The sequence below is a fragment of the Anolis sagrei genome, chromosome 5 (assembly GCF_037176765.1).
Source record: "Anolis sagrei isolate rAnoSag1 chromosome 5, rAnoSag1.mat, whole genome shotgun sequence".
In the NCBI taxonomy this organism is placed as follows: Eukaryota; Metazoa; Chordata; class Lepidosauria; order Squamata; family Dactyloidae; genus Anolis; species Anolis sagrei.
Window position 1 is genome coordinate 177,711,758 of NC_090025.1, and position 19,389 is coordinate 177,731,146.

At 39.7% G+C, this 19,389-nt stretch overlaps 1 protein-coding gene across 7 annotated transcripts in view; it reads left to right on the forward strand.

Moving 5' to 3' along the window:
• Positions 1 to 19,389, forward strand: part of IQSEC3 (IQ motif and Sec7 domain ArfGEF 3) — a 204,767-nt gene that overhangs the window by 125,522 nt on the left and 59,856 nt on the right. For all 7 annotated transcript variants that reach the window (XM_060776752.2, XM_060776753.2, XM_060776756.2 and 4 more), the window contains exon 3: positions 13,597 to 13,885. In XM_060776752.2, coding sequence (XP_060632735.2) covers positions 13,597 to 13,885 — 289 coding nt within the window. The remainder of the gene's footprint in view (positions 1 to 13,596; positions 13,886 to 19,389) is intronic.

Consider the following 19,389-nt stretch of genomic DNA (forward strand, 5'->3'; position numbering starts at 1 on the left):
GCTGGAGATGACCCATGAGAACTTGACAGTCATGGCTAGGCCCTACGATTTGGCAGCTTAGCAGGCCTACACTGACAGAAATGCATCCAGTTCCTAATTCGAAATGCTGGAAATGTGGCGAAATATATTTCCACATGTGGTGGACATGCAACAAGACATAAAAAATATTGGAAAAGAATTCATAAAGATATACAAGAAATTTTAAAAATAAAAATTCCAAAAAGACCAGAAACCTTCCTCCTAGGAACACACAACATAAAGTTAGACAGAAATAAAGACAAATTACTATTCTTATTGACAACAGCAGCAAGAATCTCATATAAAAAAAATGGAAAAGAGAAGAAACCCCAGAAGAAGAAGATTGGCTGATAAAATTACAAGATAAGGAACATGGATAAAATCACATTCCTACTATCTAAGAATAAGGGTACACCCACAGAAGAGACTGATTGGAAGCAAGTTGCAACTTTCCTGACAAGACATAAAGTGAATATACTTATTTGAAAAGGATAAAGACATGCGCGAAAAGAAGAGCGGGAGAAATGGAGAAAGAAAATAAAGATGAAGAAGGAAAAGGAAGGAAACCTCTTTGAAGATACCAGGAAGTCAAGAGACTTTGAATACTTTTAAATACTTTCTTTTAACACTATATCTCTTTCTTTTATCTCTCTTACCCGCCCCCCCCCCCACATGCTATATTCTTTTCTCCTATCTTTTATTCTTTTCTATATGTTGTTGTTGTTCATTCGTTCAGTCGTCTCCGACTCTTCGTGACCTCATGGACCGGCCCACGCCAGAGCTCCCTGTTGGCCGTCACCACCCCCAGCTCCTTCAAGGTCAGTCCAATCACTTCAAGGATACCATCCATCCATCTTGACCTTGGTCGGCCCCTTTTACCTTCCTTTTACCTTCCACTTTTCTATATATTTACTTTATATTCTGAAGACTTTTTATTGTGAATTTTTAAAAAATTCAATAAAGATTATATATATGTGTGTGTGTGTGTGTGTGTGTGTGAAATGCATCCAGTGCCTGATTTAGTGGCCATTCCCCCTCTCTCTTTGCAAAGCAGGGAATGCACAAATAGGCACTCTGCCTCTGGATCCCAGTTCCCGGTGTGTGTAGCAGGACAAGCAACAGAGAATCATCTGGCTATTCGTTGCTAGTAGAGCAGTACAGATGCAATAGCCTGTTGTGGGTCTGATCCACCAGGGCTCTTGTAAAATTGGAATGCTATCAGCCCAAAGGCGCTGTTGAAAACTTAAATCTAAATTCTCTACATCTGTTTCATGTACATCCCCAGTCGTTCTTTTGACAATGTGCAAATGATGCTGCCTAGTTAAATTCATTTTAAATGAAGTAAGTTTAAAATTTGAATAAATGTTGCCTTATTGTTAAATAGGTGTGATGGGTTTTTAATGGCCCTGTCAAGTGATTCATTCTATTTTGCTGATTCATTGTCTTGCCGTTTCACAGAGCTGTTGATGGATAAACTAATTGAAATAAATATTTTAGCTTCAGTGTCTTACCTTAGGCCATATTTTTTTCTAAGGGAGTTAGCTTTTTTCTCTTGACTGATAAACACATGAAAAATTCCTCCTTGAAAAATGGTTCCAATGCATCTGAATCTGGAAACATGCATAACGTTTTCATGGTTATGAGCAATCATTAATCATGATAGAATTCAAAGACAACTATGTTAATCTGGAATAACAGTATGCAAAGAGATTTTATAGTATCTTTGAGACCGAGATGAAGACACTGCAGAACAATAGGTGCATCTACACCAGTGGTTCTCAACCTGGGGTCCCCAGGGATTTTTGGCCTACAACTCCCAGGAACCCCAGCCAGTTTACCAGCTGTTAGGATTTCTGGGAGTTGAAGGCCAAAACATCTGGGGACCCATAGGTTGAGAACCACTGATCTACACTGTAGAATTAATGCAGTTTAACACCACTTCAACTATGATGGGTTTGATGCTAAGGAATTATGACAATTGTAGTTTTAGAGGCACTGGCCAAATAATGCTGGTGCCTCACCAAACTACAACTCGGATGATTCCAAAGCATTGAGTTATGGCAGTTAAAGTGGTGTCAAGCTGCATTCATTCAACAGTGTAATTTCATCCTAAGTCTACTTCCTTCCTTCCTAGTGCACAAAAGCTTGTCCTACCAAGTTTGGTTTTTCAGTTAGTCCTTCTTTCTCTCAGTTAGCTTAAAAGGTGCTACAAGATTCTTTGCATGTATACAGTATATTAATAAGCATAACTCGGTATTACATGAGTTTGCTGTCTGGACTCCCTCCTTCCCCCCATTTCCCTCTCAACCTACTGGAGGAAGCCTTCCATGAAGGCCTGAAGCTTTTGCCTCTCTTTCTCCAACAGAACATCCATCTGGGGGGCTTAGGAGCAGAAATACCCTCCTGGAGCCTGGAGAATGGAAGATGGTCATTGTAAACTAGCTTAGCTTTATTGGATTTTAAGAGAGTGTGTTACATTTCTAAGAAACCTGTTTGCAATTCTTCAGTAACAGAATTGCAGGGATGGGACATAGAAGAATGAGAATTTATCATTTTGATAACTCTCCCCCTTCCCCAAATATCATGCTGTGCTTTTAATTGTCACAAAAGTAAGATAATTGTTCTTCAGTGGTGACATATGTTTATATAATAGAGCTTATGAGAATGGTATGATTTCCTAAATATAAATACTGAAGAAAGTCGAGGAAGAAGTTGCAAAGGCAGATTTGCAGATGAATGTTAAGAAAATAAAAATAATGGCCACCTATGATTGACTTAATTTTAAAGTAGGAGAGGAAGACAATGAAATAGGAGGAGCAGGGAAATGTTAGCAGAGCTGTGTATGCACCATGTGGCCTGCCCTGCAGCCTATTGGGACAGTGGTAGACACTGGTCCATTACCAGTTTCAAAATAAGAATAAATTCCCATTTTGGGCTGTTTCTGTATATGTAATGGAAGAGGATACCATCTAGTCCTCTTTTGACAACAAAGTATGTTAGGCCAGCCCTGGTTGGAGGGTATGGAACCAAACTTCTGAAGGACAAAAAATCAATTGCACTACATTGGAAAGATCACTACCAAAGCCTCCTGAATTGCAGCTCCAATGTGGCTGAAGAGGTTGTCTCACAAATCCTGCAACAACAAACCAGGGATGAGCTCTCAGCACTGCCTAGTTTGGAAGAAGTTAGCAATGCCATCAGCCAACAAAAAATAACAAAGCCAGTGAACTGATGGGATCCCTGTTGAAATCTTTAAAGAGGGAGGACCTGAGCTGACACAACCCCACCAGTTTATAGAAAAAGTGTGGGTGACTGAGAAAATCCCAGCAGATTTCAAGGATGCCACCATCATCACCCTCTTCAAAAAAGAGGAAAGAACAGACTGCGGAAACTATCGAGGTATCTCCCTTCCAACCTCAGCTGAGAAAATCCTCACAAGAATCCTTGCAAACCGCCTTCTGCCCCTCTCAGAAGACACCCTCCCAGAATCCTAGAATGGCTTCCCCCCCTCCAGAGTAACAGTGGACATGATCTTCACTGCACGACAGCTCCAAGAAAAATGCAGGGAACAAAATCAACCCCTGTACATGGCATTCATTAACGTTGCAAAGGCATTCGACACAGTGATTCACAGAGTCCTCTGGACCATCCTCCAAAAAATCGGGTGCCCTAACAAATTTGTGAACATCCTGTGGCTCCTCCATGATGACATGATGGCAACAGTCTTAGACAGCAATGTCTCCCAAAGTGACCCATTTAAGGTGGAATCAGGTGTCAAACAGGGATGTGTTATTGCTCCAACTTTATTTTCCATCATCATCACTATGATACTTCATCTTGTTGATGGGAAGCTTCCCACTGGAGTGGAAATCATCTGTCGGACAGATGGCAAGCTGTTTAACCTCAGCAGACTGAAAGCCAAAAAAGGTTTCAGCAATATGTGTTATAGAACTCCAATATGCTGATGACAATGTCATCTGTGTGAATTCAGAAGAAGACCTAAAAGCCACTCTTAAACACCTTCGCAGAAACATACAAGAAGCTTGGCCTGTCATTGAATATTGAGAAAACCAAAGTGCTCTTCCAGCAGTCACTAGCCAATCCCTTTCCAATGCCAGAAATGCAGCTTAATGGTGTAACATTAGAAAATGTTGATAATTTCCGCTGCCTTGGCAGACACCTCTCCACAAAAGTCAACACTGACATTGAAATACAACACCGCCTGAGCTCTGCGATTGCAGCATTTTTATGAATGAAGCAGAGAGTGTTTGAGGACTGGGACATCTGTAAGGATACCAAGGTGCTTGTTTATAAAGCTATTGTCCTCCCAACCCTGCTATATGCCTGCGAAACGTGGACTGTCTACAGACGTCACATGCAACTCCTGGAACGATTCCATCAGCGCTGCCTCAGGAAAATCCTGCAAATCTCTTGGGAAGATAGGCAGACAAATGTCAGTGTACTGGAAGAAGCAAAGACAACCAGCATTGAAGCGATGGTCCTCTGTCATCAACTCTGCTGGACCGGCCACGTTCTCCGGGTGCCAGACCACCATTTCCCAAAGCAGTTGCTCTACTCCGCACTCAAGAATGGAAAACTGAATGTTGGTGGGCAGGAAAAGAGATTTAAAGACTCAAAGCCAACCTTAAATACTCTGGTATAGAAACTGAGAACTGGGAAGCCCTGGCCCTTGAGCACTCCAGCTGAAGGTCAGCTGTGAATGGAGGGCGAAAGAGAGACACATGCCAAGAGGAAAGCGTGTCAAGCCAACACCTTCCACCTCGAAACCAATGCCCTCACTGTGGGAAAAGATGCAGATCAAGAATATGGCTCCACAGTCACTTACTGACCCACCACCAGTACACTGATCTTGGAAGACAATCCTACTTGGACAATGAGGGATCGCCTAAGTAAGTAAGTAAAGTAAGGAGGGTAGTGGGATAATGGGTAGAGCACTGGAGTGGCATCCAGATTCAAGTCCTCACCAATGATTGACACTCAAGAGTCCAATCATTTACTCGCAGCCTATATCAGTTGATAATTTTGCTGAGATGATAGAATCGGCAGAAGAGGTATAGATGTTTGCTTCAGCTCACTGGAGGAAAGGGAGGATATAAAGAAAAAAAACCAATAGTAGATGTTAGAGAGTATAGGCAGAGAACGTGCTCCTGCTTCCCTTCCATTAGCACATGATTTATGTATCATGTATAAGGTAATATATCACTTAGTGATTTGGGACCTTTTGGCCTCTTTTATGTACTAAGCTGGCATGTCACAATTTTCAGTCTTGCCTGAGGGGTGTGATTATATGGGTTTTAAAAATCAGAATAAGCATGCTATCTGCCATTTCCCCTTTATCTCATAAATAAAAATATAAGAGAATGTCTGTAAGACCCCTGCTTAAAAAAAACTTTGTAAATGTTCTATAGAGAGCTTGAAACAATAGGGGACTAGAAAGTTTAACATGGAAAACATTTATACTGAGAAATGCTTTACAATGTTGCAGCACTGTTTTGTTTTTCTGACTGACAGAGTTGTGATCCTTACAAAGTCCCTCGATGGACATGTGCAAATCATTTGGAATTTGGGAACATTCACTTTATATTTAAGAGCACAGTGAACTGAGATTGCTCGAAATGACTCTGATCCCTAGTGAATTCCTTTCACTCTCTTTTGGGCTGTGTTCTTCCAAAAGCCACTGTAGGCAAATTGTGCTAAAGAGTATTCCAAGGCCATTTTATTTCATGTCTAGAGTGAAATAGAGAGCCATATATAGTTTATTTATTACAGTTGATGACCAGCACCAAAAAATGAACAAATGTCAGAATTGGAACATATACTTTTAGGTAGTAAGAAACACTGTCAACAGCAGTTAAAACCCAGTAGTGAATATGATAGTTAAACAGTAGGCCTGGGTAACAACGGAAAAATTTGTTTCTAAAATCGATTCGTTTTTTGGGGTTTTTTGCGTTTCGTTATTTAAAATAATTACAAAATTTTAAAAAGTTTGATATTTACAAAATTTCGTAAATGTGAAAAAAATTACAAAACATTAACGAATCGATTTCCGAAACAATAACGAATTGATTTGTTAATGGCGGACGTGACCGCGAAATACGCTAAAAAACCTCCAAAAACTTTTGAAGCTTCCCTCTCCCTCTGTTGTTGACTGTTGGTGTGATATTATAATTTTTTTTTCACTAATTAAACAAAAAACAACCATAAAACTTGCCCCAGACATGCGGAAATAATAACAAAACGACCTCAAAACAATAACGAAACGAATACAATAACGAAATACAAAGCATTTACAAAACTATTTAAAAATTCATTTTTTAAAAAAATTGCTCCAGAATGGTTCGTTATCGTTTTGTAATTAAAAAAATTAACGAATTATTAACGAATTACGAATTAACGAAACGAAACTGCCCAGCCCTATTAAACAGTATTAAACACTTATTTGGTGAGATGACAATGATAAATACTGCAATAAATATTAAAACCTTCTAAGACTAGACAGCCATGCATAAATGGCATGTCAAATTTCTCTGCCCAGTTCACGAGTTAGATCAGGTTCATCCCTGAGTCCCTTTGGGGAGACAGAGTGGAATATAAATAAAGTTTTATTATTATCCCTACCATTAGACAGATTAAAGAACCCACCTCAAGCTTCAGATAATGTCCAACATTGTTTTTACATGATGTACTTGCAGGTCAGAAGTACACTAAATCTTAGAACCGAAAAAGACCTCACAATCTGATATGTACCTATGGGCACACCTACACTGTAGAATTAATGCAATTTGACACCTCTTTAACTTCAGGGTTTGATGCTTTGAAAACATAGGAGCTGTAGTTTTACAAGGTTTTAACCTTCTCTTTCAAAGACTGCTGACGCCTCATCAAAATACAAATCCAATGATTTTGCAGCAATTTTTTTGTTGTGTCAGGAGTGTCCTGTTGTGAGAGAATTGGCCGTCTGCAAGAACGTTGCCCAGGGGACACCCGGATGATTTTGATGTTTTATCATCCTTGTGGGAGGCTTCTCTCATGTCCCCACATGAGGAGCTGGAGTTGATAGAGGGAGCTCATCCTCCTCTCCCTGGATTCGAACCTGCGACCTGTCGGTCTCCAGTCCTGCCGGCACAGAGCTTTAACCCACTGCGCCACTGGGGGCTATTTTACAGCATTAAACCATGGCAATTAAAGTGGTATTAAACCACATTCATTCTACAGATTGGATGCACCTTAAATGGGAAGGAAATGTCAGAGGGGTCTGAAGTAATGTAGCAAAATCAAGATAGGGAGATTTTCATATCCCTAGACAGAAGCAGATTTGTTTTTAAACAAATGTGTGACAGCCCAAATTCAGTGAGTGCAGAATTCCTTCTGAGAAATAAAAAAATCCAGTGCTCCATTTTTGTATAATTTATTGTAAACAGACACCATTAATCCTACTGAAACAAGATGTCATGATATTGCATTGGAGAGCCACCTACATTTATGTGTGTGTATTTGTTAAGGATGTCATCTCATATTGGGAAGGTACTAAATCTTGCCTTGAAAAGTTTCAGCTGTGCTTTTTAGTTTCTCAAGTTAAATATTAAACAGCATGTTAAGTCTTGAAGTGATGCCTGCACAAAGAAGGAACCACATTAGAGCATATGCTGTGCATGCTGAAGATCTTGGAGACATCCAGGCAGGGCTGGAGAAAGACCCTTCTCTGAAACCTTAGAAATCCATTGCCAGTTATTATAGGGTCTATAATATAAACAGAAGTGGGTGATGGCATGGGGTGGGGTCATTCCCTACATGGGATCCTTACTTCCCAATAGCAACCAAACAGACTTTTTCTATTGACAATATCTCATGTAAAATGGTGACCAGAAAAAATAGATACCAGAGTATTAGGTGGTGGCTTCAGGTGTGCATTTTAGCACACCTGGAGTGTCGATAGTCAAAGGCTTGCTCAGTTCAGAAAATAAAGTTATCAGGAGGTTTATTTATTTACCATATTTATATTCTGTCCTTCTCACCCCGAAGGGGACTCAGGGCAAATCACAATGCACACATACATGACAAACATTGAATGTCATTTTTAGACATATGACAGATAGAGGCATTTTAGCATTTCCAACTTCGGTGCCTGGAGGTTATGCTTGATTCTGGCCACAAGGGGTGCTGTTGCTTCATTCACTATGCTGCTGAATCATTTTGAACGTATTTCCTCCTTGTTCTGTGATCACCGGCATTTTTGTGGTATCGTAAAATCCCAGCTTTTAGCGGTGCCGAATTTATCTACTCAGAGCTCATCTGTTTTCTAACTGCTTCAGTGGACAGTAAACTAGGCTTAACAGTCAGGTGCTCAATCTGACTCGGGCTTCGAACTTGCCATTTTTCGATCGGCAGTGATTTATTGCAGCTGGCGATTAACCAGCTCTGCTACAAACCGTAGCACAGCTATTTACTCAAATCTAATGCACACCTTGTTTGGCTAAATGATGTCTCCAAAATCAGGGTCTGCATTAGATTCCATGAGGCCTTATACTCGAGTAAATATGGTATTTCAGTCAACTAAAGAGTAGATTATATAATGGACTTTTAAATATTAACTGCATCATATCTATAAAGGCACATTTCAAACAATATGTCAACTTTCACACAATTTGTAAAAGTGCTGCTTTAATACCTCTTGTGTAGGATTTTCTCCCATTGGCCATTAATCATAACATCCTCTAACCCATCCTTTGCAATATTATCCCATGAGAAAAAACCTTGAGATTGCTGCACATTCTCATAGCTGCAGCATAAATCTGCTAAATGTAGAAAGGGATTCTTGCTAATGAGAGACTTCTCCACAAGCTTCTACTAAAGCAAGTAATATCCGCCGTGTTTAACTGCATGACAGCACCCATATCCAGTATACACATCCATAACTTATATTCTTACAAGTTGTGCAAAACAGGAATCACAACAGGCAGATTGTTGCAAATTGAAGTGGAAAACTTGTAACTTCAGATTGGGCAGTTTTTTTGGACTGATTAAAAGTAAGGAGAGACATTAAAGATCGAGTGAACAGTAAGATAGCCTGACGATCAGACAGTAAAACACCAGCACTTCCACTACTAGTAGCAAAGTGTTTTTGGAATTCTAGCAGATATAAAACCTTTATTTGCTTGCTTAACTCCCCTATACTTTTAATATACTGGAGGTTGTTCTTTCCTGTTGGACATTTAGGATTTTACTACTACCATTACCATTATTCTTTATTACTTCATTGGATGTTGCCTTGCTCAGTGCATATGATTGATTGGTCTATGTCTATTCTTTTAAAATGCTGCAATCTTTTAACCACAGCTTTTATAGAATGATAATTAGTAGGGGGTTGTTTTAAATATATTTCCTGACCATTTCGCCTCTTTATAGTTTGTTTAATGATGTGCAGAAAATAATTGGAATGACTGACCAGTTGCTGATACTGACCATAAGGTGGTTTTTTACCCGGCAGGTTTATAGAAATTTGGGTATTTAACAATGATTTGGGAGCTAGCATAGTGTATTGGTTTGAGTATAACTCTGGAAAACTAGGGTTCAAGTCCCTGCTCAATCTGGAAACTCACTGGGTGACCTTGGCAAGTCACACACTCTCAGGCTGGATCTATACTGCCATATAATGTAATTTTAATCTGCATTATATGGTCACTGTAGACAGATATAATGCAGTTCGATCTGCATTATATGGCAAGTGAAGATCCAGCCTCAGCCCTAGAAGAAGACTATGGCAAAAGCCCTCTGAACAAATCTTGCCAAGAAAGACCCATGATAGGGTTGCCTTAGCCTAGGTCACCATAGCTTGGAAATTTATTTATTTATTTATTTATTTATTTATTTATTTATTTATTTATTTACTGTAGGCGACTCAAGGCAGTTAATGGGACAAAACTCAATGCTTACAATGTCATAAATACAATTAAAAACATAACATATAATAAAAGCTAAACAAATCAATAAAAATAAATTCATAGTGTCTCCTTGTTAAAAACGTTGTCTGGACTCATTGTCTAGTCGTTCCATTTTCCTGTGTCAGTTACTCTGCATTTGCAAATGCTTGTTCAAAAACCATGTCTTGACTTTTTTCCAGAATGTTAAAAGGGAGGGGGCCGATCTGATATCCCTAGAGAGGGTGTTCCACAGCCGAGGGGCCACCACCAAGAAGGCCCTGTCACTCGTATCCGCCAAACATACTTGTGACAAAGGCGGTAATGAGAGCAGGGCCTCCCTAGACGATCTTAAGGTCCTAGATGGTTCATAAGGGGAGATGTGTTCGGACATGTACATTGGGCCAGAACTGTTTAGGTTTATCAGAAATTCCTTTTTTTAAAAAAAAAAAATCTTAACTATTTAGCTGAATTGACAAAAACAAAACAAAAAGCCATATATCCTAACTGACAATGAAACAGAGGACTTTACATGGTAGCCTACAACTGAAGTGTAGTGTTAACTATGGCTTGTTGGAATACATCCCATGGCTTGAATTTTCTTTTTTAAGCACAAACCATAGTTAATATCCAACATAATTTGTTAGCTTTACCTAATATGACAAGCTGCAAATACATATTGAGAATCTCCAATCTGGCAATATGAAATACTTCAAAATTGTCCATGTGTGTTTGTTCACTGTACACAAACTTCATTTCATGTACCTAATTATTAAAAAAATATTGCATAAAACTATCTTCAGGTTACATGCCCATAAGGTACATCTGAAGCATAAAATGCATGTTCAGACTTGGCCCCATCTCAAAAATATCTCACTATGTACCTATGTGCAAATACAGATATTCTCACCCTCCCAGCCATTTCAAACTCCAAAACACTTCTGGTCCAAAACATTTTGGATAAGGGATAGCAATAAACTAGAAACAAAAGCTTCCAAACCCTACTTGGCCATATCAGAAGATTAGAAGGTGAGAAGGGGAGCAAGCCAAAGGCTCACTAGACTCAATATGAAAATTATAAACTGTGGTTTTAAATGACATCTGAATTGAGTATGTATCCTTTACAGGATGCTCATTTTCGGAGTCAGCTTGATATGGTGTGTTTAATATATTTTTGCCCTTTTTTTCTCTTTCTTTTTAACCTGTTATTTATTTATTTACTTTTCTCCCGCTTTTCTCCCATGGATGGGACTCAAAGCGGTGACTGCAACACTAACTCTCTCTGTGTGTGAAAGAGACAACTTGGGATTGCTGTCCCTTGTTTCATCCAGTGGCACATTAATATTCTTGTCCTTGTGACATCACAGTCTGTTGCTATGGAAATTATTGAAGTGTCCTAAAAATTAGCTGTATGGATTCACTGAAACGATGGTAAAATCTGAAGTGTGTTTTTGGACTGAATTGCCTTGCAAGTCAACAGCAAGTCAAGAGCACACAGTAGGAAGCCACTCGGGTGAAGTCTAATTTGAGGGAAAACAGATTATTCTTTTCCCAATCATTTTTTGAAACCATGGTTCACACATCTCAAAATTGCACATCAAAATACTTGTTTACACCTGGGCATTTTTTTACCCATTCATTTAAATGACAGCTATGATTCCCTCTTCTGCCAACCACAAATGATTTTTCACACTCTGAGATTAAAAGGAAGGCTGAAGTTAAATGTGTGGCAGAAGTGCACATATTGGTGAAAATTAAAGGAAGAAATCCATTCATCTGCACATACACCCCAGTTTCTTTTATGTATCCAGAGGTCTGTGTCAAATCATAGCCTTTGCATGTTATACATGGTGATATACTTTCTATGTTGTTTTGTTTTTGGTGGGGAACCAGAAATCTAGATGTAAATCTATTCTATCAGTTAGTGGGGTCTCCAGTGAGGGAAAACCCATGCTATGAAAACCAGGACTGTTTACACTTATCTGAGAGTTAGTCTCACTGAACGCAGTAGGACTTACCTCTGAATAAAAATACCTGAGGATAGGTTGTCATGTAATAAAAGAGCTTGCTAGATGTGATATTCCAGCAATTTTTTCTCCCAGCTGGTCACTGGGATAGACACATCTTTAACAGCAGTGCTTTTCTCTTCCCCTTTTGCTTCTGCATCTGTCAAACTGCCTAGGTTACAACATGTCTTGCTTCAAAACCCTTTTGTTAAAGGAAGGACCTCCCTCTCTTTGAGAAAAAAAACTAATACCCAAAGAACAATTCTCAGATCCTTAGCTCTGCCATAATCAGGTATGAGTTGGTATTCAGATGAGCCTTAAATGTAACTCTTACACAGTTAGACCCATAAAAGCAGCAATCACTGTTTCGTGCTGATGAAACCCTTCTTCACCAGCTCACTTCAAAGCATCACATAAAAGGTCAGACTTGCAGCATCGGAGGGATGCTGAGTTCAGGCGAAAAGATTGGCTGGCACACTGAACATATCTTGACACATGTACCATGTAATGGATAAAGCAAATACTAAAACTTCTTATTGGCTTTATGTTTGAAAAGATAGGCTTGTATCTACCTAGCATGCCACAGAGTAAATTGGGGACATTTAGAGATGTAATTCTTCACTTACCACTTCATCACACTAAAGAAAAATTCCACTTAAAATCCGGTTTCTGCCTCCTACAGAATTCTGAGGTCTGTAGTTTAGTAAGGCTGTTAAAGTCTCCTCCCTAAACTGCAGGAGGCAGAAACCAGAATTTTAAGTGGATTTTTTCTCTAGTGTGATGAGACCCTTCTTACTGAAGGAAGCAACACATAATTTTAACAATTGTGTCCTTTCTGTGATAAGATCTGTGCAGATTTTGAAGAGTATTAGCAATTTTGTTCTTAACCTGCACAAATTTCACACATGGGATTTTTGCATGGAAAACAGCATTTGTTTCCTGCACAGAAAACATTATTTTCTGTGCAAGTCAACCATGTGCAAATTTAGTACAAAATAATCCACACTTTATTATTTTTGTATATAATTATTATTTTCTGAATAGAAAATACTTTATGTGCAAAATAACCCTGTGCAAATTGTGTGAAGAATAAGTGCTGAATTGCAAAGATTCTTGTTAGTGCATCATGAGTCTTCCCATCAGGGTTTCTTAATACCAGGAAAATATATTATTTGACCATTTCATGAATATTTTCAAATATTCTTTCCATTCTTAGGGGACCCCCCCTCCCAATTCAGATTGCAGAACCAGATATCTGTCAACTGAATGCTGCCCATTGGTCATATATTGTGGTCTAGCCAGTAGTTGACAATTTCCCATTTCTGCAATCCAAAATGGGCTACTATACACCACATGGTCAACTTACTGGGCCATAAACTAAAAGGAATGAACCAAGTATCCTTGACATCAGCAGGAGCTGTCAGAGAGGAAAATGTCCCACCAAGTTTCTAGGGGCACAGCAGCAACCCTATGGCAACATTAATCTATTCCCATGAGCTCCCTTACTTCTGCTCTGCAACAGCATGTACTCTGTGGATATTTGCAAAACCAATTAAACTACTAAGGGCTAGAGAGAATTAAGAAAGAAAAAAAAGAACAAATAAAACAAGAGAAACATTGCGTTTTGTTCACAGTGATGATCCCTGCGGTTCAGCCAGCAAGAAACCCGGGTGTGACACGGAGGATCCGAAGGAGGCCGGCAGACACAGTGGCCAGGAAGGCAGGTCCGACACCTTGAAGTTAAAAGCCCAGCATGCGGAGCTGCAGGAAGAGCAGGCAGCGGGGTGCTCCCTTTTGGTGCAGAAGGCCAGCCTCCACCACACGGGTTCCCCCGTGAGAGGGCAGCGCAGCAAAGGGGCAGCCACCTGTTCCCATGCCGCGGCCTCTGATTATGAGCTCTCCCTTGACTTAAAGAATAAACAGGTACACCAGCTTCACCTCATGCCATGGGAGAGGGGGGAGGGGAGGGTTGGGGCCATTTCTCAATCAACTCTCTAGCCTAGTTTCCTTCCATGCACATCACCGCCTCCTGACCACCGCCATTGATAAGGATGGGGAGTGGGCAGACGTATGTGGGCAGGGATCATAGCTCAGGATAGAACTTTTTGCTGCTTAAAAAGGAGCCACACATGTCTCAATACAAGATTATCAGAGCTAGCTGTGTTCTTTTGAAAATCTGGCTGTACTTCTCTTCCTCCTGGCTAATAAAAATGCATTAATATACAACCACCCAAGAATTAGTTGCCCTTTTATACCATCCCCATTCTTCCTAAATGTCTAATAATAGGGTTGGCACATGGACCTACTTTGCGCATAAATGTTCCCTGATCCATTTCTTGGCATTTCCAGCTTAAAACATTTAATAGAAGGCAATAGAAAGGACTCCATCCTGGGAGTCCAAAGAGCTTCTGCCTATGAGAGCACTGGATAAGGAAATTGTCTCATCCAACCTTATGAAAGTTTATGTTTTGGACTACAACTGCTAGGACCTCTTAGCAGTGGTGGCTGGAGATTTATGGAAGTTATAGTTGCAAAATGAACTTTCCCAAACTCTCCTAGCTTCTTGCATTAGATTAAACCAGTGGTTCTCAATCTGTGGGTCACCAGATGTTTTGGCCCACAACTCCCAGAAATCCCAGCCAGTTTACCAGCTGTTAGGATTTCTGGGAGTTGAAGGCCAAAAACATCTCAGGACCCCAGGTTGAGAAGCACTGGGTTAAATCAATCAGGGTTGGAAAAAATTACCTTATGGACTGCCCATGGCCCTTGAACCCCACTTTTCTGGCCCTTGAGATCCTTCATCAGTCCTCCAAAGCCTGTCACCTCAAAACATTTAAAATTTCAGCATATTTTTATCCAAAAACATGCAAAAATTACTCAGATGTGTGATAACATTAAAAAATAACCTCACTCCAACCACCACCACCACCCTAGAACCGCATAAAATCTGAACATATCTTCTTCCTCTGCAGACCCTCGCAGGATAGTGACAGAAATCAATGTAGGTTAGGTTAAGGGGAAATTGGCATGTGGCCCCCCAATCTGCTGGCCACTCCTGAAATAAATAAGTCAATCAGTAACTAACCAACTAACTAAATACATCCTATGCACATTGAATATGATTCAAGATTTCAGCTTCAGAATAAAGTCAGGGGTTGCCATGGGATGTTGATCCTGTTGCAAAACTAACACAGAAGCTAAGTTGTACCTCCTGTTGCCTTGGTCTCTGAAGGAGATAAAGGTAGGATTCATCTCATAAATTGTTTTAGAGCAATTATCTTGTTTATATGAACAACAAATTGAGGATCAAGACTGTTTTCTTTACTTTGCCTCCTCTGTAGGAATATGAGGAGATTGCTATGCCCAGTCATGGTTCTGTTTCCTCACTCTTTTTGTACCAGTTGTACTTGGTAATGACTTCGGTCGCAGAAAAAAAATACTGTGTGCCATTTCTGAACACATTAGTATGTGCATAGAGCTAGTAATCATAGATTCACAGAGCAGGGCTCTAATAGGTACTTCAAATTTATATTTTTGTATTTAGGTCTCTCCATTTCTCATTCATATAATTGTCTTTTAGTAGACTCCCCCTAAAACCATTTCATTTTTGGCCTAGTGATTCATTTCATCATGCATATTTTGCAATGTGCTTTTATCTCTTTGTTGTTAACCAGATAAATGTTCTCAGCCAAATCACATGTTCACAGGACACAATCCAAGTTATTTCTCCTCCTGAGTTTCATATAGAAAATTAATAAGAATCCATAAAAGAGCTGCATTGCACCCTGTGGATTTGGTAACTGGCAAATATCTGGAGATCATAAGATTGTAGAGCTGTTAGGGCAGTGATTCTCAACCTTTCTAATGCCACAACCCCTTAATACAGTTCCTCATGTTGTGGTGACCCCCAACCATAAAATTATTTTTGTTGCTACTTCATAACTGTAATTTTGCTACTGTTACGATATGCTGGATGTAGTTTCATTCACTGCAATTTTAAGAAACAAGAAAATAAAGAACTACTTTTTAAAAATAAATAATTATAATGGTAAATAACACCCTTCCATTTTTTTTTGTCTTGGAACCATTATTTATGTTGCTGTTGTGTACCTTCAAGTTCTTTGTGACTTGTGGCAACCCTAACACATGGCTTTCTTGGCCAGATTTACTGAGAAGGGAGTTGCCTCTGAAGCTGAGAGAGTGGGTCTTGCCCAAGGTCATCCAGTTGGTTTCCATGATTGGGCAGGTTTCCAGATTCATAGTCTATCAGTCAAACGACTACGCAGTGAAGGCTCTCTTGGAACTATAGTGGTAACTAATTTATTTGAAAAACTGCTTTCCAAATTCTGTAAGACAGGATCTAACCATAACTTGTGAACATGATTTGTTTTCATTAAGTACATAGAAGATTACCTTAATGAAGGGTCAAACTGTGTGGTACGTTAAGTGGATAAGATGGAGCTGAAAGTCATTGCCCTTTTACTTTCAATTAAGTATATTGGTGTCCAATCCAGATTAAATCCCACTCCCACTAGTTAAAAATATAAACTAGGTAAAAATAAAAATAAAATTACTCAAAATTTTCCCTCAAGAGAAATGAAAGGCTTCTGCAGTTTCTGGTATGTATGATGGAATGGGCTTTTAATAAAAAAAGAAACAATGTCATGTTATGTCTTTCCTCATTGCGTTCTACCTAACCCAGAAAATTAAATATCTAAAAAAGTTCAAATGATTCTTCCCACCCATGGAGGATACAATAAGGATACAGAGTATAATTGGAAATATATTGCATGGAGATTAAATTTTAAGAAATGATATGGGTGAAATGAGAAAAATCCATAATAAGACCTGGAGAGTACAATACACTGGGCGTGTAATGAATCCAGATGAAGGAAATTAAATCTCCAGTAAACAAGAGAGCACAAAATCTACTGCAATTCCATAGCTCTATTTCAATGGGCAGTAAAATGCTGAAAATGAAGATTAACATCACAATATTATCTATATTTACTTGAAATACAGTCCCACTACATTCTTTGGGTCTTATTCCTGGGTAAGAATGTGTAGAAATGCAGCCAGCAGTGTTTCAGGATATTTCTGAAGAAGTGTATCTCATGGTTTTGCAGAAGTTGGCTTATAGTAGTAGTAATAGTAGTAGTAGTAGTTGATGTTGTTGTTGTTGTGTGTCTTCCAGTGTGACTTGTCAAAGGTTACTTAGTGTGAATGTGACTTGCCCAAAGCTGGGATTCAGATCCTGGTTTCCAGAGTGTAATCCAATTCTCAAATCACTAAACCACAGTGGCTCGTACTCTGCAGAAATAGATTGCTTTAACTAATCACAAAGTTTGCAAAGATTTTTGATTTAATTGGTAAATAGGTCAACACATACATAAATCCTGCTGTCCACCATAGCTGAGACTAGCAACTCAATTTAGGCTTTGTTTATTTAAAAGATAGTTATGGTCTTTCAGAGAGAGCGAGAGAAGTGTTTGAGAGATGCCAAAACAATGTGACTTCTGATTATACAGAAATAAGGAGCAGTATACCATTCACTCCACAGTTTATCTTTGCAAAATTAAAATTTTGCTATTTATTTATGTATTGTGTGGAGAACTGTATTGCAAACACTAGAACACATGAAAATTGAAAGATAACCGCATTCTGAATCATATATTAACCTGGGAAGTGTGAATTAAATTAGCTGTTGGTCTAATGTAATCCTGAAGTATTGCTAACTTGTTAACTGGTACAGAGGCTTATAGAAGAATGACAGAGAGCCATTCCAGACAGTTCCCAAAATGTGGGACCTGTAGGGCTTTTACCCTTGGCAATCAAAAGATGCCTCAGGTAAAAGTGAATTAATTCAGTATAAAGCAGGTAAACCCTCCTTTGTCCCAAATTCATTAGATACCCCGATCTGGGCTTACCTGAAAGGCCCAAGTTTAATGGGATATGGGCCTGTGGGGACGGACCCAGGTGTCAGTCCCTATAGCCCTCTCATGTTTTTGGGCTCAGTGAGCCCGGAAAACCAAGAGGGCACTTCTTCCCAACCCCCCAAGCCTTAAAATTAAACAAAAACATACTGGGCCACTATTAACCTCCTCCGGCAGTCCTCTTTACATGTAAAAATGATGCTCCGGTAGGTAGGAGGGGGGCGGGGTGCAAAGAGGAAAATAGCTATTGTCTAAGGCTTTCATGGCCGGAATCACTAGGTTGTTGTAGGTTTTTCCGGGCTATATGGTCATGTTCTAGAGGCATTTTTTCCTGATGTTTCACCTGCATCTATGGCAAGCATCCTCAGAGGTAGTGAGGTCTGTCTGTGGGGGCTGCCCGAGGGGGGGGGGGCTGCAGTCAGACCTCACTACCTCTGAGGATGCTTGCCATAGATGCAGGCGAAACGTCAGGAGAAAATGCCTCTAGAACATGGCCATATAGCCTGGAAAAACCTACAACAACCCAGGAAAATAGCCCCCCCCCGCCTCTTGGCACATAACTTTTATGTATCAGGAGGACTGCCACAGGAGGTTAATGGTGACCTAGTAAGTTTTTGTTTTATTTTAAGACACTTTTGGGAGTGTGTGGATTATCTGGGTACTCTCCTAGTAGTTACTGGAGGGCAGCTAGACACCCCCCTCCCCCCCCCCCCCCCCAGTAAAGCCTGGATTTTGGGTAGAGGTACAGGGACTCAAATTAATGCCAAATCAGGTTTTAAAAACCTGCTTTGCTGTGGTTTGACTCAAGTGTGGAAGCATCCAGAGAGTCAGTGCAGAGATAAATAGGTTTGAAGTAGGACTCTTTTTGAGTGAAAGGGAGGGGGACCCACAACTGTACAAACATTTAATCGAAACTTGCCATCATTTTGAGCTAGTAGTATTCCATGACTGTAAAAATGAAAGAAGGAGGGTAGATCCTTCTCTGCTTTTGAGTTTAGTGCTGTGACCTTTCTTAATGCCGGGAGGAAAGCACAACAAGAATTTATTCCCACTAAGTAGATGCAGATCCCTCTGGAAGGGAGGCAATAGGTAAAGGTATCTAAGGGTCAGGCTAGAGCTCTCCCATCCCACACCAAAATAACCCACATTGTGACAGTGGTATTGTTTCAGGTATACATGGTGAGTTTCTAGTATGCATGGAGCTTTGTATAGACAAGGGAACAGTGAGCACGACGGACTAAAGTAATTCAGTTTGACAACAAATTCCTCATATGGGATCTGTTGGCAGCTGGTCTTTGCATTACATGGGCCAGGGATACTGGCATAAAGAATATTTCCACTGGGAAGTTTCTAAGCTGATTGGGAAATTTTCTCATCATTCAAGAGATGTGGCCAATATGTAGTGAATTGCTTCCTGTCCCAGCTGGCAAATAGAGTTGTCAAAGGTAATCATTCTTCAGAACATACGTTGTGTTCCAATAGGAAGGAATATTG